Below are 23,631 nucleotides of genomic sequence, written 5' to 3'. Positions count from 1 at the left end.
ACAAATTACAACAAATGCCACATTTACCCAAGTGAGTCCCAGCTGACAGACAGCCATGATGCAGCATGGTGATTTTTGACCTGTCAAACAGCAGCAGTCTGACCGCTTATCTATTTACAGCTCTTTGCAGTGACAGTTGGACGTGTGGCAACGTTCTTAGGCTGAGGAAAGAGATAGTCAAGTATCTTCTGTTTTTCTCTTCCCTGCTGTTTTGAACTGGGTGTGAGGAGGCATTAATGCTGGTAAGGAGTCAAAAGTGTTTTCTGTTCATAAGTTTAAACTCACTGCAAGTCTTATTCTGATTTCTGTTGTCATGTTAGCATTGTTGTCATGGTAAACGCCGACTGGATCTCACTTTCAAGGGGATTACAGCTGTTCCAAAGTGCGTCCAGAAGCTCTTTCACATGGATGAGGTGGACCTGAGCAGGAACATGATCAGAAAAATTCCAGATTTTATTGCTCAGTTCATCAAAATGACTGTTTTGGATTTGCACAGCAATTATGTGAGTGTGACAGATAATGTCTAATGTTTACAACAACTCTTTAAAAGTAGGTAAATAAATGGTAGCTACTGTATAGCAGCAATACTGTGGGGCTGCTACACAGTTGTTGTGTCACACTATTTTAAATAATTTTAAATAATTAAATATTCCAAATATTTAAAATTAAGCCCATTTAAAAAAAAAAAAAAAACAACCTCTAGATTAAAGTACTAATCATCAAAAGCCAATCATTAAATAATCACAAACATACGGGGACACCTTAGAGACCCGCTAACTGTAACTAGCCTTTTGGCAGCTGTAGTTTGCCCATTTCAAAATTGTACCATGGTTCGTAACTATGTCCATGTTTAATGCACCAAAATCACCATCTGTTAAAAAAATGTGTTATTGTTTCTAGCTGGAGGAGCTCCCCGTGGCTATCGGCTACCTGCAGAACCTTAAGGTTTTAAACCTGTGCAACAACCATCTCACAAGCCTCCCAAGTGAGCTCGGCCTCCTGAATAAACTCCAAACACTGAACCTGGGTCTCAACCAGCTGGAAGCTCTTCCTGCCTCCATTGGTGCACTGGAGGAACTCCACCACATTGGCCTTTCTGACAACAGATTCACCCGCCTCCCCGGCTGCCTCTTGAAGCTGAAAAAACTGGAGAGTATCAAGATGGACAGGAATCCAATTATTGCTGAGAAGATACCCACTGAGAAACCAGTCAGTATTTCAGAGAGCTTTTACCTAGTCAAAGAAAGCTTCCTGTGCAAAGAGTGTCTGAATAGGTGCCAAGCTGAGAGGAAGGAGCTGAGGGAGGAATAAATACCATACTGTGTTCTTAACTCAAGAGTGCCTTTCACTTACAGTACTGCATGTTACTCTGATCTGTACTCTACATAGTACATAGATTCAATTAATATCAGACAGTAACAGAAAACTTTGCAGTTTCCCTTGTAAGTGTATTTAAAGAATTATATTTTTACACACATTTTATACAATTACTATGCTTATAACTGCATGATAGTTAGATACAAATAAAGTGTTTTGACAGTCTGTTGGGCCTAGAGGGCAGCAGAGAGCACCCTTATCTCTGAGTACCTGTCACTGACTTTAAACATTTAAACATATTTCATGTTATTAAACATACAAACGGTATCTTTTCCATGTGATCATAATTCATTCATCATGATCATCATCATATATGGAAAAAATTATGTTCCTGAAGTCTCTAATAAAATAATAATAATAATAATAATAATAATAAGGTCTAGCAAGAATGAGGTTGTTTATTCATTTGCTTACAGTATTTCACATTACAAAATATCTCACTATAATGTAGCATTAACTTGACTTTGAAATTATCTGTCAGTGATACAGTAAACAAGATACAACAACTGTTTATGTACACTTGGGGTCTTTCATGTCTCCTTAACAAAAACAAAAAACAAAATCCTCATTCAGATATCTGTCTTCCATTCGATGGTATGTGTGTGTATGTGTGTGTGTGTGTGTGTGTGTGTGTGTGTGTGTGTGCGTGTGTGCATGTGTGTGTGTGTGTGTGTGTACACTTTATTTTTTGACAATATATACAATATAGTATTTAAAGGAACACACTCCACTTTTTTTGGAAATAGGCTCATTCTCCATCTCCCTCAGAGTTAAAAATGCAGCGTCTTCTTTCTAGATCTGTAGGTTAACAGGACTTTGGAGAGGGATCTTAAGGGATGGGGCGTGGCCAGGATTTTTGCTTGAGGCGCCATATTAGCAGGCCAAACAAATGCTTGCTGTGTGGTCTGTTGTACACACACAGACACGCATACACATTTACACACACATACCATCATATAGAAGAGAGATTTCTGAATAGGGATTTTTTTTGTTAAAGAAACATGAAAGACCTCAACTTAAGGTTAAGTGTATAAACTTGAACTTGAAACATCTTTATGATGCAACCGAAAGAATCATGAATCTGAAAAGCGACATTTCTGGATTTTATTTTTGTCGACTTATGAAGTTATATATATTATTTTGTATATTTTTGAAATTTCTTAAGGAGAAGATTGCTGTTTGGCTGATTGGTCCTAACCAGTTACTGTATAAAAGATGAACGCCGCCACAGCACTTCCTCCCATTGTGCAAAAATGAAGCCAAAATATCCCACTTGTGGGCGCTGCCATGTTCCACTTTTGGAGCCAGAGTCTGCTCAGTAGTAAATCGTGGTGGAGCGTCTCTGGACATGACCGCGAACACGCCCCCTTACGCTTTTTACATAGCCCGGCTGCTCCGTCTCTAATTCTGCAGGGTATGATGACTGTTATTTAAAGCTACTAATTAAAGTGTTTATTTAGATTAAAACTTATCATATAAAACATGCACTCAAAAAAGGTGCATCTAAACAAGCCTGTTTGAATCAACAGGCCTCTGTACCCTGTGTTGCAAAGAGTTTTGTTAAACTATATAAAAAACATGAATTTATCTTGCTGGAGAGCACATAATACACACGACAGATTACACATCCAAGCTTTAATCATCATGTCATGCCTGTGGGAGTTACCTGGAAAAAATGCAAAGACTGACTTAACATTAGACGTAGGCATGTTGTCCAACATCGGTCTAAGGTGTGAGTGAACCAGTTTTTTTGGTTGTCACTAATAAGACTAAGACTAACTAATAAGAACATATCTGATAAAAAAATATGATACTGTAAATAATCCTTAGTTTTAAATTTTTGTTATAGGAGGGAACATATGTGGTATTTTAGCATCAGACACTTAGTTTTCTGTTTTCTGATGAAGTTGTTCATTTGTGCAGATGATGTCTTTTATTTAACGAAAACACAAATCAGACACCAGCTCACAACCTTAAACATGATTATTGTGCTAGCAATTGGGTGTGATCCAGTGATGGATTCATGATTACCTCACAATGAGGAATGGCAGGGATTTTTTTCTTTAGCAAAAGAAACAATGAAAAGACCTCAGGAGACATAAAACTGTTTTACTGTCAAAATATCAAAACTAAAGCCAATAACTTTGCTGATTTTCTCTATCTGTGCAATATTGATTAACGTTACTGCTCTTTAAGGTAAATGTCAAAACTATTACACTGTTTAATCCACACCGATGCATCATATTCTGTAAAATCATATTTTTGTATATGTTGTCCTGTGAGGACATCTGATCTCTGAAAAAACAACTGTTAATGAAGCTGGAAAAACAAACCCACATCTTGATCCTTAAAAAACATATTAATATGTATCTTAATAACAAAAACAATCACAGCTGAAATAAAAGGCTTCAGCCTACTAATATTAGTTCATAAACAACCCGTTCTCACTCCCGACTCGTAAAATACTGACGATTTGTCACGTCCCTTAACTTCTCATGCTGACGCTAAAGGTACCCTTCCACGTTTTTATGCGATGCTGTGGGTTGTCAATTCATTCCAATATGAAGGAACACGCTTGTCTAATATTTTGTACGGAGTAAACGTTATATTATTTGAATTTTTTTTTATAAATTTTTATATATGTGTATATATAAGTTTATGTCAAATTAAGTTGGTTAACTTAAGATGTTTGATAATCTTTGCTTTAATCATGGACTGTATTTTAGGTGTTCCCTTTTTTCCTTGTTAATTGCGTAGAATGATGCACAGAGTGAACCTCAGCCAAGACCAGTGCGCTGGAAAAAACGTGACAGACAGGGAGATTTTATTCCTCAAAGACCATCAACCAGTCGAAGTACTAGTTGCATGCCACGTGGTCAGTGTTTTACACAACCATTGATTTTATCTCACAACTTGTTTTCACCAAAGAATTTCAGTAAGTAAATATTCTTCAATCTCTTTTTTTCCCCCCAGTGTCCAGAGATCAGCATCAATGTCCACGTGAAGAACCTAGTTATGTTGCCAGTGTCAACCCAACAAAAGGTACTTTACCTTCTTGTATATATTGTGATTTCTGTTTACTTTTATATTTGTTGTTATAGTTGAGTTATGCAGGGCTTTTGTGCAGTCCTAAGAAACATACTGCCTAGAGTGTTTTTCACTTTGTGGAAGAGTTTCTTCCTTTCTTTATTTTTTTTCTGTTAGTGTATGGAACTGAGGTGCTTCGTCAGGAGCTCCTTCAGTTGTTGGAGGATGGAGAAGAGGACGCAGCCATGGCTTGTGAGACGTCGTCTGAGTCAGCTGCTACTCACTGGGCGATCAGAAATATGGTGTCCTCGCAAAAGTGGAAAGAGGCCAGGCCTTGTCTTATAAGATAAGATAAGATAAGATAACCTTTATTAGTCCCACACGTGGGAAATTTGTTTTGTCACAGCAGGAAGTGGACAGTGCAAAAGTTATGAGGCAAAAATTAGGATACAATAAGAATAAATACAGTACACAACTGTACAGAATAGAATAAAATAAAATACTATATACAGTAGAATAAAATAAAATAAATATACAATAAGATAAAAATAGAATACAAATGCTATATACAACTGAGTAAAAATACAGCGATGACAGAAAAGATTATTGCACTTAGTGTTATTGCACATGTGTGGATGTGTGTGTTTGATCAGTTAAAGTCTTTATTGTGGAGTCTGACAGCAGTGGGGAGGAAAGACCTGCGAAATCTCTCCGTCCCACACCGTGGGTGCCGCAGTCTCCCACTGAAGGAGCTGCTCAGTGCTGTCAGAGTCTCCTGCATGGGGTGGGAGATGTTGTCCAACAGGGATGACAGCTTAGCCACCATTCTCCTGTCACTCACCACCTCCACTGGGTCCAGAGGGCATCCTAGAACAGAGCTGGCCCTTCGGATCAGCCTGTTCAGTCTCTTCCTGTCCCCGGCAGAGATGCTGCCGCCCCAGCAGACCACACCATAAAAGATAGCAGAAGCCACCACAGAGTCATAGAAGGTCTTCAGGAGTGGGCCCTCCACTCCAAACGACCTGAGTCTCCGCAGCAGGTACAGCCTGCTCTGCCCTTTCCTGTAGAGGGCGTCTGAGTTATGAGTCCAGTCCAGTCTGTTGTTCAGATGAACACCAAGGTACCTGTAGCTGTCCACAGCCTCAATGTCCATACCTTGGATGTTCAGTGGTTGCAGTGGAGGATGCTTGTGCCTGCGGAAGTCTACCACCAGTTCCTTGGTTTTACTGGCGTTGATCTGGAGGTAGTTCAGCTGGCACCAGTCCACAAAGTCTTGGGTCAGTCCTCGGTACTCCTTGTCGTCCCCATCAGTGATGAGGCCGACTATTGCAGAGTCATCAGAGAACTTCTGCAGGAAGCACTGGGTGGAGTTGTGGGAGAAGTCTGCAGTGTAGATGGTGAAGAGGAACGGAGCCAGAACCGTTCCCTGTGGGGCCCCCGTACTGCAGACGACCCTGTCAGACACACAGCCCTGAGTCCTCACATACTGTGGTCGGTCGGTGAGGTAGTCCAAAATCCAGGTAGTGAGGTGATGGTCCACTCCAGAGTTCACCAGCTTGTCCTTTAGAACCGAGGGAAGAATAGTGTTGAAGGCACTGGAGAAATCAAAGAACATGATTCTCACAGTGCTTCCAGCGGTCTCCAGGTGAGCGAGGGAACGATGTAGGAGGTGAATGACGGCATCATCCGCTCCAATGCCAGGCTGGTAGGCAAACTGAAGTGGGTCCAGTGATGAGCTCACAAGGCGCCGAAGCTGAGCTAGGACCAACCGCTCCAGGGTCTTCATCAGGTGGGATGTCAGAGCCACCGGCCTGTAGCTGTTGAGGTCCTTGGGGCGTGAAGTCTTTGGCACTGGTACAACACAGGAGGTTTTCCAGAGCTGTGGGACTCTACCCAGCCTCAGGCTCAGGTTGAAGAGGTGCTCCATCACCCCACACAGTTGGTCCGCGCAGGATCTGACGACCCTCGAGCTGATGCCATCTGGGCCCGCTGCCTTCTTGCCATTAATCCTCCTCAGTTCCCTCCTAACCTGGGTGGTTGAGAGAGACAGGCTGGAGCCTTGAGTTGATTGTGTATTGGATGCTGTTGTTGGGGGTGGGGAGGAGTAAGCAGGGTGAATAGAGGAGGTGTGAAGTGTCTGAGGTGTCAGAGGTGGAACAGCAGCAGTGGGGGTGGGTGAGTCTGCAGTCGATGTTGGAGACTGCCTCATGGCTGAATCAAATCGGTTGAAGAAATGATTCAGTTCATTTGCCCATCTCAAATCCCTCCCAGGCAGAGAGTTCTGCTGTTTGTGGCCTGAGATGGTTCTGAGGCCTCTCCAGACTTCACCAACGTTGTTTTGCTGAAGCTGGTTCTCCATCTTCTGCCTGTAGCTGTCCTTCCCATTCCTTATCAGTCCCCTCAGCTCTCTCTGCACCCTTTTCAACTCCTCTTTATCTCTGGATTTGAAGGCCCTCCTCTTCTGCTTGAGGACGGTTTTAATTTCTGGGGTAATCCAAGGTTTGTTGTTGGAGAAACACCGTACAGTCCTGGTAGGTACGGTGTTATCCACACAGAAATTAATATAGTCAGTAATGCATGTAGTAAGGCTGTCGATGTCCTCTCCGTGGTCATCACAAATCACCTCCCACACAGTCGACTCAAAACAATCCTTAAGAGCCTCCTCGCTCTCCTCCGACCATCTCTGTACTGTGCGGGTGGCTGGTGGCTCCTTATAGACAATATGTTAGCTACTCTGGATCCACAGTCACACCGTGTGTGTCAGTGTGGCAAACAAGTAGTTGTGAGGTGTCTGGACTGCCTGCCTCTTCCATTCCTTTGTGCTGACTGTGATATTGCAGTTCACACACGCTTTGTCCTGCACAACAGAGAGGCAGTAACAGGAGGGTTTTTGCAGCCTTCATCAGAGTTTCACAAGCCAATAGGTACGGTTTTTAAGTCTTATGCATTTCTTGCTATGTACGAGTATGAGTGGGTGCTGTTATTGTATATTTATTGTGTATCAGTTAATTTCGAATTCTTTTTATATATATTGTGTGTTTTAATGTTAGTTCGGCTGTTGCCTGTGCAAAGGCCAGACCATGTGTGTGACTGCCCAGCAGGTAACGTTGAGGTTTCACCCGGCGCAATTGTGGCTCTTGTAACCATAAATGGTAAGTTGCCCTTTTGTCACACACTACATACACAATAGATGTGTTTGGAGGTTTTATTGCAAATTGTGCATTGCTATCTTGGTTTTAATTACCTTCGGCCCGCAGTATATGTGGGCACCTGTCAAAGGTCATTTGGATTTACCAGACCGATTTGAAAACAAAATGAAATCTTCACAACATGGAAAAAAATGAATGCTTTGAGCCATGACTGAATTTATCCTTATCCTTTCTAAAGGCCGTTATAACCTTGCACTGCCAGTGGTGAGCTGCACCAGCTGTGGCCTAATGTGGTCCCCTTCAGTTAAGGACATCCTGGGTAGTGGATATTGGCCTGGCACCTTAAATTTCTGCACCCTGTTTTCAATGGATGTCTTTCAGTCTTTCTATGACATTAAGAAGCTGCACCAGGGATGTCACTTAAGGCATTTGTCAAAGTGCTGGATGAACGAACAGCCCATTTTGGAAGGGTGAGTTTCTAAATTTGCCAAGTTTAAGGAAGTTGTGCAAATCAATGTTTATGATGACTGTCCTTGAATATTCTGTTGTATGTCCTCTATGTAAAAGACTGGCCGAATATCAGCTGATGCCTTCAGTAAAAGTTTCTTGGAGTGGAGTGCTGTAAAGTTTGAGGTGGACAGGATGTGCAAGGAGCCATGCTTTAGCTGCCCTGCCTGCACTCCAGACATGCTTGCCGTCTCAGTTGATGGAAACCGCAAGCTTTATCGCTTTCAGTCTAATGCAAGGTACGTTATGCATTGTGTACATAAGTCAAATATGGATTTGTAGAAAAATGTATTTTAATGTTTCTTTTCAAACAACTGTCACTGTGTTCGTTCAGCACTTCAGAGCAGGGGAACTTTGAAGGTGTCGTCATTGAAAAAGATGAGGAAGTTGCTGAGTTTGTGAAATACATCCAGAGACACACAAATCATGTAAGATACACATATATATTAGTGCTGTTAGCGTTAATCTTGTTAAAATGACGTTAATGCCATAACCATATACACATACGTGTGTGTGTGTGTGGGTGGATATTTATTTTATTTTTCTCTTGGTGTTGTCGTAATGCTATTTACTTTACTTTATCTTAATGTGTACTTAATTTTGTCACCATGTGTATTTAAAAAAAAAAAAACAACAACATGATTTTTATTTTGTGTTATCAGTGCTATCCTGGGGAGATATGAGGTCTCGTGTGACTTAAGGCTAATTCAGCTAATTGTTATGCATTTGTTTTAAAAAGTTTGTCCCTGATAGGGCTTAATCATGCCATGTCTTTTATGTTAAAATCTTTGAGTGTATAGGTCCCAGGGAAAGGGTTGTGCGGATCTTCATCTTGGACTGCAGCAAAGGAGTCGTCCAAAAAGTCCACTGGGAAGTTGGATGAAGAGGGCATGGAAATAGCTGTTTGTCGCCACGGAGTCCTCTTAGCTGCATTGAACATGTTTCGAGGGGAGATCTTTGCTTACCCCCTTTTTCTCCAGAGGAAGTTGGCAGCTAACGTCCCAGGACATATTACGTTCCTTTGCTCTGATGTGGCCTGTAAATATTTCCTCTATTTAACCAAGGTGGCTCAGCAGTGCCCTGAGCTGAGGAACCTCTTGTCAATGCGTCCTTTTCTCTCCGTCATGCATGCAAAGGCTCACACTTGGAAATGCGAGATATACTGCAGCTTGTAGTTTTGGATTAGTTTGAGACATTTTGTTATAAGGTTGAATGAATTCAGCAGTCATGTATTGTGACCTCCTTTCTATAGATCAAATGGGGAGGTGCGTTTCAGGATGGGGCCGGTTCAACAGTTGGAGAAGAGGTGGAACAAGTAAACAGTTTCCTGTCTAGGGCGGCCATCACAACGAAGTACATGTCTAAAGCAGGTATGTGTCGGTGTCTGAGATTCCACTCAGTCTCCTGCTCATTAATTCTTATTTGTATACTAACTGAAATGCAGGGCGAACAGACATGCTGACCCTCCTGGCTTTGGGGTGGAACAAAAGGAAAGTGGAACAACTGGGCCGCACTTTGAGCCAGAGATATCTAAAGGTGATTTTTTTTTTTTCAAAAACCATTTTAATGTGTGTGGTAATGGGGGAAAACACCAGTACTCTTTTAATGTCAATATGAATGACATTTATTAATGTATTCTTAGATCATAAGGATCCTTAGAGAACAAGTGGAGAGCCTGAATGCAACCAAAAATGAGCTGGGTGTGGATGACGACACACTGCAGCAATGGGTGGCCGATGTGCAGAAATGGGCTGAAGGTGAGTCTCAATATAATGCACTCGTGTATAACAATAGGACCCACCATGGCCTCATTAAAGAACTTAAGGTAGAATTAAGATCTTTCTGACAGTGTCAACAAACAATGAAAAATAAGCCTTGTAAAAGCAGAATTTATGGCAGAGTTGTTGCGTTTCATCAAGTTGGATAAAACCTGGGTTGAAATGATGTCGTACTAATTGGTTTTATAAACCTGAACACCAACATACTTGTTATCTCATGATAATGCAGCACATGAAGGCTCCAGATGTCTTATAATGAATGTCATCAAGTCAGTGATTACAGAGTCCACTGTAATTTGGTGACTGTTACTCATCCTGTATTCTGATTAATATTCCTCTCACTTAGAAAGTGATCAAACTGATGGCAGCCTTGGAGCGTTGCAGGCATGAATAGAGGAGCTTGTCGTCATCATCAGAGTGCGAACACAAAGTCTTTACAGACAAAATGGTACGTCCCAGTTTCTTTGAAATGGACCGTTTGATACTTAGTTTGTACAGCTTGTACAGCTACTTTGTAAACAGAATAAAATCAGATCCAGGTTTGTTTAAGCTGGATGTGATTTGTTCTAGCAAACAAATTGATGAGTGTAGATTAAAATGTAACTATATACACTATTTGAAGGTGTGAATTTTTTATGATTATTTACAGATAGCAATTAAGAGGCGACACAGAATTCGCAAGGTCATCTTAGTTGAGAAGAAACGCTTGGCGGCTGCTGTTGACGACTACAACAAGCTCGCTGAACCAACAAAGCAAATCGTATCTAGTGATGCCCTCATGCAGACCGATATTTGGCCCTGGCAGAGCACAAGTGAACGTAAGCTCTTGATTTCTAAATATCCTTTTTAAACAAACTCCCAGCATCTGAGCAGTAGTTGAATGTTTTGTTCTTGAATCATAATATGCTACTATGTTTTCCCATCTGATGTTGTTAAACTGTAGCTGCTGCTGACCTCCGGACAAAGAGAAAGGTCTTTGAGAAGGTGATGGCTGTGAGGCGCCTGAGAGAGGAGGCGATGATCCTTTGCAGGGAGATGCGGCATCACTGGACAGTGTTGCGAACGCAATGTGTGGTGTTGGGGACAATCTCCTCAGACTGTAAACACTTTATTTATTTATTAATTTTTTGATGAATCGATTGAAAATAAGAGCAGATGCTAAAGTCTTACTGGATCTTTTACCTATATCTAGATTGCTTTGTTTTGTTCTTTTTACAGCCTCCTTTGTTGGCATGTTGGAGGATGCACAGAAGGGACTCTGTAGCCTGGTTTTAAAAAAACAAAGTGAACTGAAAGCTGAAATGCTCAAAGTAAAGGACGTGTACAAGAGAATCCTCAGCCACCAACCACTCCTGGAAATGGACTCGGAGGAGGAGGAGGACATTCCAGACGATGCCACTGAGAGTGATTTGAGCACTTCTGATGAAGACTGATTGTGTCATCATTGATGTTATGTTTGGTAAAATAAAAAGTTAATCACATCTCTGTTTAATGTGATTTGTCAACATTTGTAACTGGTTAACTGTGGTCTGGAAGGGAGATGGGTTTTTTATGACCTCTAGGGAGTCACCTACACCCACAGTGTTTTAACTGTCACGCACACACATCCACACGCACACTCACTCATGTGCACTCACACATACACACAGGTATGTGTACACAGTCACACACGAGCACTCACATAGACACAGACACAGAGTTTGCAGCACACTGTGGGGGGGTTTATGATGGGGACGCCTCTATAAAGCTGGCTGTAACTAACAAAGGGGTGAAGATTTTGCAGAGGGACACACCGGCCTCGTCTTCCCTTCTAGAAGTGCATGCTTAAATAAAGATGAATAAAGGTTTTGTGAAATAACTACTGAGTTCCGGTACCGTCTCTGGAAGTTTCGACGAATAAAAGAACCGGGGTGAAACTGATTTCGCAACAACTGACAGTCCCAGAATGCACCCGAGCCAGTGACTCGCCCCAGAGCAAATGAAATTGCTTATCCAGAAAGACAACCGTCATCAAAGAAGAAGTAAAAGAGTAGGAAACAAATGGTAAGGGAAGGTACTGTGGGGTAGGAAAGAAAGGCCAGAGCTGTGCAAAATGACCTCCAGCAGGCCACAAATGTGCATGTCTGCTCAAACGGTCAGAAACTGACTCCATGAGGGTGGTATGAGGGCCCGACGTCCACAGGTGGGGTTGTGCTTACAGCCCAACACCGTGCCGGATGTTTGGCATTTGCCAGAGAACACAAAGATTGGCAACTTTGCCACTGGCGCCCTGTGCTCCTCACAGATGAAAGCAGGTTCACACTGAGCACTTGTGACAGAGTCTGGAGACGCCGTGGAGAACCTTCTGCTGCCTGCAACATCCTCCAGCATGAGTTTGGCAGTGGGTCAGTTTTGGTGTGGGGTGGCATTTCTTTGGGGAGCTGCACAGCCCTCCATGTGTTCGGCAGAGGTAGCCTGACTGCCATTAGGTACTGAGATGAGATCCTCAGACCCCTTGTGAGACCATATGCTGGTGCGGTTGGCCCCGGGTTCCTCCTAATGCAAGACAATCCTAGACCTCATGTGGCTGGAGTGTGTCAGCAGTTCCTGCAAGACGAAGGCATTGATGCTGTGGACTGGCCCGCCCATTCCCCAGACCTGAATCCAATTGAGGACATCTGGGACATCATGTCTCGCTCCATCCACCAACTGCACCACAAAATGTCCATGAGTGGGCAGATGCTTTAGTCCTGGAGTCTGGGAGGAGATCCATCAGGAGAGCATCTGCCCAGGTGTTGTAGCGAGGTCATACAGGCATGTGGAGGCCACACAGACTAGTGAGCCTCATTTTGACATGTTTTAAGGACATTACATAAAACCAGATTAATGATTCTGTATTGCACTGATCAAGGAACCAACCCAATAGGAGCTAAAGGAATCCTCTTGACATTACTTCACTCAGTAAGTTTATACTATGTTTAATGTGCATTTTCTTCATCAGTTTAGAACATAACATGTTAGCGCTCCCTGGTCCTTTTTGGAGACAGATCCTGAGACAGCAGGCAGCTATGGAGAACTCGTGTCAGCTGTGGTAATTAAGGAATACTTTGATTTAATATTGATTTCATGACAACTATCCTCAGGCACATATTCCTGGATATATATAGTGACATAAGTAAACTCCCATTTTAGAATCATTGCCTTCTTTGATCTGACTTATTGCCTCAGACTTTGGCCCTGTGTCCCCAAAAGTATAGAAAATCCATGACACTGAGTAAGAGGCCTTTATCATGTTATAAGTGAGAGAGTTTGGTGTAACAGTGGTTGAACATGCCAAATCAATCCACAACATACTGCCATTCCCCAGCTGTAACCTGCATATGCATCAAACCAAAATCCAGTATCATAGCCACATGATAGACATAAAGATGAGGTTAAAAGGGTTGTATCATTTTGCCAGATAGCTTCATCCCAAAAAAGATAAACATTCTTCAAAAACAAAAGTTTGTGAATATTTGCTGTATTGCCAGGCCTAAACCAACCTGTTAAACTTATCAAATTATTGTCATAGATACGAACCTATTGATTGAAACAGAATAATCCATTGAAGCCTCCATCATCATCCAAGATCACTGTTACTGTTCAGATTATTTTATCTCTATTTTCCTCTAGAATGTTTTGAAAATCAGCATTTGATCAACAGACTTTTTAAAAGTTTATTTTGATCCTATTGTTTACGTGTGTAATTGCATTTTTATTGAAATTATGACAGGAAAACCCTTAATCAAATTGTATCTTTGATATCTAATAATAATATTAACAATAATGTTACATATGTAATATGTACACAATAATAATGTGCAAACAAACAAGAAAAATAGCAAAAAATGTCAATTTTTTCTAATACCCTGTATATAAAAACCACATATGACCACAAGTCCAAATGTGCAATTGTCACTGCATCTAAACATGACATATTACAAAAAGGTAGAAACATATAATATACAATATGTTCTGAAGCTGGTACTGGTGCAGTTAACTTTGCTTTAGGCTCCCATACACAGTAGGTGTTACTTACTATACGTGCAGTGCAGTATTACTTTAACTTGTAATATGTTATAATAAGCAAGTCACTTCTATATTTATGAGGATGTAGACAATAATGTTGGCTGATATGTAAAACTATGAGATATCGAGTGCAGGGAAGATATTATTGATCGATCAGATTCATGAATGTGTTAGGTACTTAAGCCACAATTAGAGAGTGAAACAGAGACTGACACTGGTTGAAATGTATAGTAAATATTTTATTTTGAACTTTTATGCTGAACTACAAACTGTGAACTGTGCGATCTCTGTGACCTGTGGTGCCTGGTTTACTGTGTGTAAAACTGCGCAGGTTCCCATGTGTCATCCCACACTTTGCCACTGTCAGGAGAAAAACATAACAAACAACAACGACAACCACACACAAAATAGGATAATTTAGGTTGTGACATATGACAATTTTTTAGGATGAAATATCTTCTATATTCATGTCATGCTTTATACACCTTCATTGTAATATAAATTAATCAAATCAAGTCAGAGAGTAATAATATATGTAGTAGATGTCAAGCAGGACCACAGCAGCAGCCACGATCCTTCAGAACCTGCTGGATGAGAGAGCACAGAAACTCCAGGGAAGAAGTTTAGTTAGTAACATGCATGAACTGCATTACTGAGACATGTATGTTTACAGATGGTGGTGAGGGAGAAGGGGAGAGTTTTTAGTAAAACGAGACGTGACTGCATCTTCAACCAATACTGAGCCTGCATAACCCTGAAAGAGACAGAGAGAGGGGGGGGGGGGACACTAACCCCCAGCAGTCTGGTCCTATTACAGCATAACTAAGGGCTGACCTGAACCAGCCCTAACTATAAGCTCTATAAATAAGTAAAGTCTTATGCCTACTCTTAAAAGTGTTGACCATGTCCACCTCCAAACTCATAATGGACTTTGGAGGTGGACAGCTATCAAGCTCCTCACAGAAGAGCAGCTTGACAGCTAAAAGCTCCCAATTTACTTTAGTCCAAATACATGAATTCAAATTGAGGTGATAACTATTTATCAACAATATGAATGTCTGTTCCCGTCCAACAAAGTTGTTACTACATACCATGTTGCGCAGGGCTTCCACTTGACTTTAACTTCTTCTTTTTCTTGAAAAACACGATATAAACAAACAATTAATTCAGAAAGACATGCAAGTTGCATACAAAAAGGAGCTCATAAACATTTGTGTACTATTGAATGGCTCAATATATTATACAATTAGTTTACAAAAACATAAGAACCACTACAATGCTTGTACTGCCAGCATCGAGTGCATGTCAGCAAAGCAACACTGCTTACATTGTGGCTCACAAGCAAAACTAACTGAAGCAGATGTTACTGAATGGGAAGGAGCACCTCCACATCAATCACTCCTTCTGAGCATGATGTCAGGAGGACTTTAAAGAACGTAAACATCAGGAAGGCAGCACGACCAGGTCGTATCAGGTGGTATGTTCCTATTTAATGTCCTATTTGGAGTGAAATCCTGACTCAGTGGCTGAATTAGTGTAGATTCATCAAATACAAAAGCTTATGGATAGTCAGTCAGGCACAGTTCAAATCCGGGAAGTCCAAAGACGCAAACAAATCTGCACAACAGCAGGCTAAATTACTTACATTTACAACTCTCCTGTCTACTATCTCTTCATATTTGAAAATCTTCTGTGTACGGTGTTTTCGGCATTCTGAAAAATAACAAATGAAATATTTACATGAGGTCTGTAAAACTGGAGAAAATGCAAAAATTAAGAAAAAGAAATCTTAACAAACTTAACGAACCTGTCATGTGTTTCGTACATTTACAATACCATAACGTCTAACCTTTCCTTGTCCTTTTTTTGTTTGGGACATCCGAGGTGTACACCGTAGAAATTGAGGGAGATGCAGGATGTGGAGATGGAGAGGAGGATGCAGGAGAAAGCAGAGATGAAGAGGAGGATGCAGGAGGAAGCAGAGATGGAGAGGAGGATGCAGGAGGAAGCAGAGATGAAGAGGAGGATGCAGGAGGAAGCACAGACGAAGAGGAGGATGCAGGAGGAAGCAGAGATGAAGAGGAGGATGCAGGAGGAAGCAGAGATGGAGAGGAGGATGCAGGAGGAAGCAGAGATGGAGAGGAGGATGCAGGAGGAAGCAGAGATGGAGAGGAGGATGCAGGAGGAAGCAGAGATGAAGAGGAGGATGCAGGAGGCTGACAGAGGGAAGATGTTGGTACAGGCTCTAAATGAAGAATAAATTCCTCGTTTAGAGCCTCTGGGTTTGGGACTGGTCCAGCATCGACACTGTCAGCAGAGGATGGTCCAGCTGCTGGTGTAGAACTTTTAGCAGGAGGTGAAGCTTGTAATTCTGCAAAATTTTAAATATTAAACATTCATTAAAATGGGTTGAAAAAATGTACAGTACACATAAACACATAATAAGTAGTGATTTGCATGTTTTCAGTTAAGTTTTTACTAAAGTTTCAACTTGTAAATATTGGCATCAAATAAGTCATCTCACACACTCACTGACCCAAATCATTCAGTACAAGTGCCCTCTAGGGTAGTGTGACATCTGTAGTGCTTTTCTACATTGTACATTAATAAATTAATGAGTGTGACTATAAATCCAGATAGCTAATGACTTTTTTCCTCTGATGACACTACTTTCCTGACTTTGTAGTGCATAAGATTTTCGTGAAGATTTTTAAAATTACATTTGTATATACATGAGTGTGAAAGACCATACTATACACACACACACATACAAAATTGTTCAGGTGGGTAACACCAGAGGTTCAGTATGACTAGCTTTGGTGATGTGAACGCCACATGGGGAGGTAATAAGGCATATATAACACTATTTTCATGTTAGCAACAGGACATGTAGGGCAGCTGTCACCTCACAGCAAGAAGGTTACTGGTCTGAATCTTGGCTGAATAATAGAATAGAATAGAACAGAATAGAGTAGAGTAGAATAGAATAGAATAGCTGGTGACTGTTAACTATCCTCATCCTCACCATCTTGTTTGTCTCTATGTACCCCGTGGTGATCTGCCTTCTTATCTAGGGTGTACCATGAGTATCACCCAAAGACAGCTAGGATAGGCTACCTGATAAGGACACCTGGTTACAGATAATGGACAAAGCATATCTTACTTCTCAGAAGGTGTTCATAAAGCTTCCTCATCTTCATGAGGATGTCACGTGCAGCACCTTCCGCTGGTTCGATGTGAGTGATCACGTCCCCTACTATACGGCCCTTACGGTCAAACTGTCCAAGAAACAGAATTGGCTGGTAGCCCAGGGCATGTAGTTTTGAAACCTGCAATAACAACAAAGAAAAACATGCAGCCAGTCTTTCATGTAAGCAAATTGATGTATAACAAACATTTAAGTTTCACATCTTTGTTGTTTTTTTGTTGTCGATAGTTAAAAAGTATTTATGGTGACCAAACCTGTAAATGTATGATAAAATCCATCTTGAAATGTTTTGTCTCTCAGTTAATAGCCGATTAAATTAAAAATCAGAAGTAGCTTAAATAAAAATAGTTTTTAACAATTTTTTTCTAGTTTGATGTCTTTAGTATGATGATGTTATTCTGATGTGAATAACTTTTTTATTTATGCTCTTTTATAAATTAATATTTTATGTGTATATACATGTCTTGTTAGTTTCTTACTTCATGATATACAAGAAAACATTGACAACTGTGATTAATAAAGAATTGTCTAGCAGACCAACCACTTATTAGATCAGAACTTTTAAACTTACTGACAACTGGGCTGAATTAACCACCCTGCTCGCATTTCTGTTGTTTTTAACAGAGGCAGCCCAGTTACTGTTTTTAAACTGTTCTTGTTTTTTTTTTCAATCCCTCCTTTACGTTCAGGCTGCCCAGGCATCCACTGCATGTCTTCCTGTTGCAGGTGTTTGGAGCCTGACAGGAAGGGCATGGTTTGGTTTTTGGCTTTGTCATTTCTGCAAATGAAAATGGAACATGTAGGGATTATTTCAGGTCTGTTAACTTATATTACGAGGCAGTATTACACCATATTTAGAAAAAAAAATCAATTACGAGATTAATGTCGTTAATATTGAGTTAATTACGTGAATAGGGTTAAAAAAAACTGAATTGATTACAGAAAAGATACATTGCTAAAATAGAGCAGTACTAACATTAGCTGGGTGGCCAAGCAAGTGTCTTACACATGAGAATACATCACAAAAAAAAAATTAAATTAACTTTTGCAGAAGTAGTTCTCTTGGTACACAGACTGCTCTGTGAAAACATTTCAAGTTTAATATCAGTTTAATATCACTGAAATTAATATTTCAGTGAACATGCAAATTACCCACAGTTTATCACAACTTACTTAGCTAGTTAGTAGTGGTGTGCGGATCGATACTGAAATATCGATTCTTCCGATACCAGCAATTTATGTTCTAGAATCGATTCTCATATTATAATATCGATATTTTAGTACTCTGGGGTAAATTTGTAGTTTTTTCCATTAAAATGAACACAGTGGAAAGAAACTATACCATTCGGATCGTCTAATTTAGAAGGAACTACTTCCTCTTACGCCTTTCATAGTCATATGCGAAATACGGCTGTATAAATGTGTCGCAGCCCCTGGCGTGTGCACTAGTGATGGTAAATTTGATTCTTTTTACTGAATAGAGTTTTAATGAGTCACTCACCAAAGTGAATCAAGTTTTTTGAGTCATTTGGTTCACTGAGTCAGTCGACCAGAGAGTGCAAAAAATGTACATTTTCACTCAAACTTAATTTGTTTCTCTTTTCATGTAAATCATACTGCTAAGATGAATGATTCTAAAAGAAAACAACTATTTTATAGAGCAAAAAAGAGCAAAAACATTTCTAAAATTAAGCAATTTCCTATCAAAATTGCTTAATAAACATTTATTTTATTTTATTTTAATCTATTTTTATTTTTTATTTTATTAGCATTTTCCTTAAATGTGTTAAATATATATTTTCTCATCTAAATGTCCACTGAGCTGTGAGCCAGGGGGCGGTAATGCGCCTTAACATTGGTTGCCAACCAAGAAGAAGAAGCTGTGAGCCAGGAGGGAGGGGGTGCGCGAGTCCTGAGTGATTCGCTTACGATTCAGCACAGGAGGGAGGGGGTTAGTGAGTGAGTGATTCGTTCCTCTATGATTCAGCACAGGAGGGAGGGGGTGAGCGAGTCCTTAGTGATTCGCTTACACTTACGATTCAGCACAGGAGGGAGGGGGTTAGTGAGTCCTGAGTGATTCGCTTAGGCTTACGATTCAGCACAGGAAGGAGGGGGTTAGTCAGTGAGTGAGTGAGTGATTCGTTCGCTCTATGATTCAGCACAGGAGGGAGGGGGTGAGCGAGTCCTGAGTGAGTCGCTTACGATTCAGCACAGGAAGGGAGGGGGTGAGTAGCTCAAATGTGCTGTTAGCATGTTAGCAGAGCGATGCTACTGTGAACCGAGGAGCTATTTTCTTGATGTGAGCTTCTACTCAGGGTTTTTTCTTCCAGTTCAGAGCAGAAATTTTTTTGTTACGATACTGGATGTTGTGTTTTTCTCCACAATTTTAATTATAAGCTAGATACATTGCTGCTAACAGGAACAGGGATGAGTCAGTGAGTCAGTTGGGCTTGTGAATCATGATTCATGAGTCAGTAAAGTGATTCTCGAGTATTGAACGATTCGTTCATGATTCGCGCATCACTAGTGTGCACTCACAACAATGGCTGAGCGCAAACAGAGTCATGTGTGGACGCGTTTTACCTCCACAAACAGCCAAGACGCGGTTTGTGATATATGTGGCAAGACAGTGAGGTGTTGTGGCAACACCACTGACCTCGTCAAACACCTCGGAGTTGGACTATCCGACTCCCAGGTCAGAAAACAAATAATACGGCCTTGAGTGATACCAACACCTGTGAAAACACACCGAAAAAGAAAGAGAGCCCAGAAGACCAGAGAGAAACAAATGTGTGGATCATTGGGTCCAGTAACATCAGACGAGCCGAGGGTGAAGCAAAAGAGATTTTCGGAGAAAATTTCGGGCTTAATACCAAAGTCCAGTGGTTTGGCAAAGGAGGAATGCGCTGGTGGGGAGTCCTTCCTCGTTTTTATAAGGAGCTATCCACACAGAGCCCACCTGACATACTGGTAATCCATGCTGGGGGCAATGATTTGGGACTCTTTTCTGCTTATAAACTTTCTTCTGTCATTGAGAAGGAATTAATGCAATTGCACACAGAGTTCCCCTCAATGACAATTGCATATTCATCCATCAACGAGCGTCAAGTGTGGATATATGGAAATCCAGGCAAAATCAATAAGGACAGGAAGACTGTGAATGCCAGCATTAGAAAGGCTGTCGACCGCTTCGATGGAGTGATTATTGAGCATCCGCATATCAGGTTTTTCGACAACTCCATTTTTTTACGCGACGGAGTTCATTTCTCCAAGAAAGGAAATGAACTGTTTCTGACAAGCATCCGCACAGCCATCCAGAAAAGTCTTCAGTCACGTCACTGAAAACTGACTTGAGACTTTTCTTTCACAGTCCAGAAAACCATACGTTGTTCATTTTAGGCAATGTGAGCAACATATAGCTAACATGTGCTCTCTTTTTTCTTTTCCTCTGCCTCTCACCCCCCAACCAGTCACGACAGATGGCTGCCCCTTTCTTAGCCTGGTTCTGTCAAAGGTTTCTCCCTTTTTATAAGGGAGTTTTTCCTTTCCACCGTTGCCAAGCGCTTGCTATTAAAGGAGATCATTCGATTGTTGGGGTTGATAGTTTAGAATCTAAACTAAACTAATAAACATAAAACATCAGGTGAGGGGTTCACATAGTAGGGAGCACTACAAAAATTACAAATAAAAACATGTAATTGGCGGCAAATCAAAAATAAAAAAATAAAAAATTGAAAAATATCTCTTACTGCTCTGTTTATTTCCTTAAATGAACACTTGTACTTTTTGTCATAGAAGAATAAGAATATTAATATGAATATGAACACCAAGGCATTCCCAGGCCAGCCGAGAGATATAATCTCTCCAGCCTGTCTTGGGTCTGCCCCGGGGCCAAATGCCTGGTGGCACCCTTGCCTCCATGGGCACCTTAACTCATCACTTTTGGCGCCAAGAATGTATTTTATGACAACCCGTCCTCACTCCCGAGGCTGAGACCACGAGACTGTAAAAACATGATTGTTGGGCTTCATTTCTGTACTGAACAGTCATTTTAGGATTAGTTAGTAAATAACAATTAGCTAATGTTGTTCATTAGACTAAAGTCATCTTACTTTGGTAATGTAAATATATGGTCAATATTAAAGTTATTCTATTAATCATTATTAGTTATATCAGCAGTGAACTTGAACTCTGTGTCAAATACTGAGCTTCAGTAAAGATTCAAGTTGTGTCTATTTAAATTTCCTTTCACCTTAAATCTTCACTCAAAGACAAGCATCTTTTACAGTGTATATATAGATATATTATATATAAGAGACAAATATTGTTCTTTTATTATGTTGCCATTATTATATTTGGCTCACTGCTTATATTTATGTGTAAAAACAAAATGTACGAGCTGTGATAACTGTTGCTGACAGAATGAAGAGTACACTGATATATGAAATATTCCTTTATTGGGTGAGAAAATCATACCATGTCATAACTGCTTTAAGTCATACAGAATAGATATCAGAGCCTTAAATAGGCCGACTTCTGCTAAATGGGTCAAACTGAACAGAAAGTATACAAACACATAACATCCTTGTAAAATATGATGTAACACAATAGATCAACTTACCTCAGAATACATAAAGCATATAAACAATTACAGCAATATGATGCAACAAACACAGCAGTGCTACTAATCCAAAATACTCAAAGCTTCATAGAACTAAACAAACATTTATTTTTAGCTCCATTCTGCTGCTGATACATACTTTAGGTTTGTGAATATTAAACTTGTTACTGCCTTTCATAGTGTGTAACTTGAAGGCCCTGAGTACTTTCTCCCACACTGAAAACACTGGAATGATAAAATTATTTGAACATTACCTAATAAGACTGATTCAGGACAGACAATTAGTTATGTTGAACTTTTCTAGCAGTCCTTCACAAACAGGAAACAGTCTTTCTATTCTCTCCATCTGTCAGCTGCTGCTGGCTCTTCCTCCTCCTCTTCCTCACACACTGCTGAGTTTGTCCTGGTGGATCATCAGGGGTGCAAAGCCTCACAGATGATGTGCAGCAGTGGGTCCCTCAGTCTGTCCTCACTCTGGACACTTGCAGTTGTCACACATGGAAATCAAATGTGTGATAAGCTGCAGGACTCAAACACAAGTGTAACTTATAAATACATGTTCATACTTTTATTCCACAATCAGAGAGAAAGAAACAGAGAGAGAGAGTGCAGGACAGACAGACAGGTGACAGTCTCAGGTGTACACACTGCTACAAAACAGCACAAGAGAAGGAGGATTTAGTGTTTGTGTTATTACGAGTGCTAAACAAGAAGAGTTCCCAGATGCTACAGTGGACACATTTGTGACTCCTGTGATTAAAGCATCTTTCTTTCAGCTTAACGAGTGAACCGTCAGCTCGTTCAAACACACGTTAAAGTCCGTTTGGCTCGACACCACCGAACAGAGGCAGCAATATAACACAGCTAACATTACCAGTGCAGTGAATCCTGCTTGTGCCGTGATATTCAGGACTGCAAACCCAGCAGCATCACTGACTTTCAGCTTGTTGTGTTTGTGGATATATGACTGACTTTAATTATCCATAAAATCATCACATTCTCTGTAAGATTAAAGTCAACTATTGAACGGCGTATATTTTAAAGTAAAGGCTTTAAAACCAAGTTAGTACAAACATCGCTAATGTCACATAACTTTGCCGACATGTGGCCAACAGTAATGTTTTAATGTTCTTCATTATTAAACATTTGCACAAAAATAAGTTACATAATATTCAGTACTTACTTTTAAAAGTTTACTCTTTGGCCCCTCCGCTTCCACCGTTTTTTTCGGCAAAATTATCCACACCCACCACCACGCTATGAAGTCTGGGATATGTTGGGCCACGAAGTCTACACCGCGACATCCTTAAAATTCAGGGAAATGAAGGACGCATTTGAGGGCTGCATTTCGAGCAGCCTTCGAATTGGGACAGCCACCTGGCGACAACCGTCGCTGTGACGTAATCGGCCTTAAAATGCAGCCTTTAAGGCTGCAGACCCTGAATTGGGATACAGCCATAGACTGGAGAGGCAGCAACACTGGCTGGTCTCAAAGATCAGAGGGCTTGATTTCCAAGCAGATTCTTATCCAAAAATTCTCTTTGCTCTCAGGCACGTGAAGAAACAAAGAAAGGAAACTTTGGAGAAACCAAGCCCCCGTCTTACATGTATATATATATATTTATCAACACGCCTCTGGTTTAATATAGATTACGTACAGAGCAACATTTATGTTCATTACACACAAACAGATTGGGCCGTTTCCTCGTACACAGACATCAGAGGGTATTTGGTTGCCAACATCCACAGAACAGCTTTGGAGCATTGCTAGTAAAAAATGACATTAGTGCAAATATAACCCCAAAAGAAAAAAACAAGGTAGAAAAAAAACCATTGGTAGCAAGGTTATAGCACAGTGGGGACAAACACGTTCTGTGGTCAGAGTGGCAGCAAGGTCTACATATAAGCGTGCATCAG

At 40.7% G+C, this 23,631-nt stretch overlaps 5 protein-coding genes across 9 annotated transcripts; 4 read left to right on the top strand and 1 right to left on the bottom strand.

Annotated features, from left to right (window-relative positions):
* Positions 1 to 4,767, top strand: LOC146364277 (uncharacterized). The gene is made up of 5 exons (XM_084917831.1): positions 1 to 242; positions 901 to 1,209; positions 4,135 to 4,252; positions 4,351 to 4,419; positions 4,582 to 4,767. The coding sequence occupies exons 1-5, from the start codon at positions 237 to 239 to the stop codon at positions 4,752 to 4,754; spliced, it is 675 nt and encodes a 224-aa protein (XP_084773957.1). The 5' UTR covers positions 1 to 236; the 3' UTR covers positions 4,755 to 4,767.
* A 2,472-nt stretch (positions 4,768 to 7,239) lies between these two features.
* Positions 7,240 to 10,274, top strand: LOC146364276 (uncharacterized). 4 transcript variants are annotated; one of them, XM_084917828.1, is made up of 8 exons: positions 7,240 to 7,328; positions 7,477 to 7,556; positions 7,935 to 8,023; positions 8,121 to 8,299; positions 8,395 to 8,488; positions 9,313 to 9,430; positions 9,505 to 9,596; positions 9,703 to 9,981. In XM_084917828.1, the coding sequence occupies exons 3-8, from the start codon at positions 7,967 to 7,969 to the stop codon at positions 9,904 to 9,906; spliced, it is 744 nt and encodes a 247-aa protein (XP_084773954.1). In that variant the 5' UTR covers positions 7,240 to 7,328; positions 7,477 to 7,556; positions 7,935 to 7,966; the 3' UTR covers positions 9,907 to 9,981. The 4 variants fall into 4 exon arrangements, with proteins under 4 accessions (XP_084773954.1, XP_084773955.1, XP_084773956.1 ...); XM_084917829.1 differs by lacking the exon at positions 7,240 to 7,328 and having other exon boundaries at positions 7,470 to 7,556; XM_084917830.1 differs by lacking the exons at positions 7,240 to 7,328; positions 7,477 to 7,556 and adding an exon at positions 10,185 to 10,274 and having other exon boundaries at positions 7,847 to 8,023; positions 9,703 to 9,817.
* LOC146364275 (uncharacterized) lies at positions 10,197 to 11,319 on the top strand. 2 transcript variants are annotated; one of them, XM_084917833.1, is made up of 4 exons: positions 10,197 to 10,286; positions 10,488 to 10,650; positions 10,782 to 10,937; positions 11,057 to 11,319. In XM_084917833.1, exons 1-4 carry the CDS (start codon positions 10,284 to 10,286, stop codon positions 11,269 to 11,271), a joined length of 537 nt encoding a protein of 178 aa, XP_084773959.1. In that variant the 5' UTR covers positions 10,197 to 10,283; the 3' UTR covers positions 11,272 to 11,319. The 2 variants fall into 2 exon arrangements, with proteins under 2 accessions (XP_084773959.1, XP_084773958.1); XM_084917832.1 differs by having other exon boundaries at positions 10,488 to 10,656.
* A 2,874-nt stretch (positions 11,320 to 14,193) lies between these two features.
* On the bottom strand, positions 14,194 to 17,898 carry LOC146364274 (uncharacterized). The gene is made up of 6 exons (XM_084917896.1): positions 17,665 to 17,898; positions 17,049 to 17,214; positions 15,735 to 16,256; positions 15,527 to 15,598; positions 14,977 to 15,019; positions 14,194 to 14,245 (listed from the first exon to the last, which is right to left on the bottom strand). Exons 2-6 carry the CDS (start codon positions 17,083 to 17,085, stop codon positions 14,194 to 14,196), a joined length of 726 nt encoding a protein of 241 aa, XP_084774022.1. The 5' UTR covers positions 17,086 to 17,214; positions 17,665 to 17,898.
* A 1,850-nt stretch (positions 17,899 to 19,748) lies between these two features.
* On the top strand, positions 19,749 to 20,793 carry LOC146364273 (uncharacterized; the record flags this gene model as incomplete). Its single annotated transcript, XM_084916774.1, has 1 exon — positions 19,749 to 20,793. A coding segment is annotated over one exon (687 nt), but the record flags the coding sequence as incomplete, so codon positions are not given.
* Between the last annotated feature and the right edge of the window lie 2,838 nt (positions 20,794 to 23,631).

The sequence above is a fragment of the Perissodus microlepis genome, chromosome 20 (assembly GCF_051167445.1).
Source record: "Perissodus microlepis isolate ML-2025 ecotype Zambia chromosome 20, ASM5116744v1, whole genome shotgun sequence".
Classification (NCBI taxonomy): Eukaryota; Metazoa; Chordata; class Actinopteri; order Cichliformes; family Cichlidae; genus Perissodus; species Perissodus microlepis.
This window is presented reverse-complemented; position numbering and strand designations above follow the sequence as displayed.

Bases quoted from the DNA above. Each gene is read 5' to 3' on its own strand.
- LOC146364277 (XM_084917831.1), top strand. The intron at 1,210-4,134 runs GTCAGTATTTCA...TTAATTGCGTAG, and splicing joins AGATACCCACTGAGAAACCA to AATGATGCACAGAGTGAACC. The intron at 4,253-4,350 runs GTCAGTGTTTTA...TTTTCCCCCCAG, and splicing joins TACTAGTTGCATGCCACGTG to TGTCCAGAGATCAGCATCAA.
- LOC146364276 (XM_084917828.1), top strand. From the start codon at position 7,967: ATGTCACTTAAGGCATTTGTCAAAGTGCTGGATGAACGAACAGCCCAT. The intron at 9,431-9,504 runs GTATGTGTCGGT...ACTGAAATGCAG, and splicing joins GAAGTACATGTCTAAAGCAG to GGCGAACAGACATGCTGACC. The intron at 9,597-9,702 runs GTGATTTTTTTT...ATGTATTCTTAG, and splicing joins TGAGCCAGAGATATCTAAAG to ATCATAAGGATCCTTAGAGA.
- LOC146364275 (XM_084917832.1), top strand. The intron at 10,657-10,781 runs GTAAGCTCTTGA...GTTAAACTGTAG, and splicing joins CTGGCAGAGCACAAGTGAAC to CTGCTGCTGACCTCCGGACA. The intron at 10,938-11,056 runs GTAAACACTTTA...TTCTTTTTACAG, and splicing joins GGGGACAATCTCCTCAGACT to CCTCCTTTGTTGGCATGTTG.
- LOC146364274 (XM_084917896.1), bottom strand. From the start codon at position 17,085: ATGAAGATGAGGAAGCTTTATGAACACCTTCTGAGAA. The intron at 16,257-17,048 runs GTAAGATATGCT...AAAATTTTGCAG, and splicing joins TTATGAACACCTTCTGAGAA to AATTACAAGCTTCACCTCCT. The intron at 15,020-15,526 runs GTAATTTAGCCT...GTGTTTTTCAAG, and splicing joins CAGGAGAGTTGTAAATGTAA to AAAAAGAAGAAGTTAAAGTC.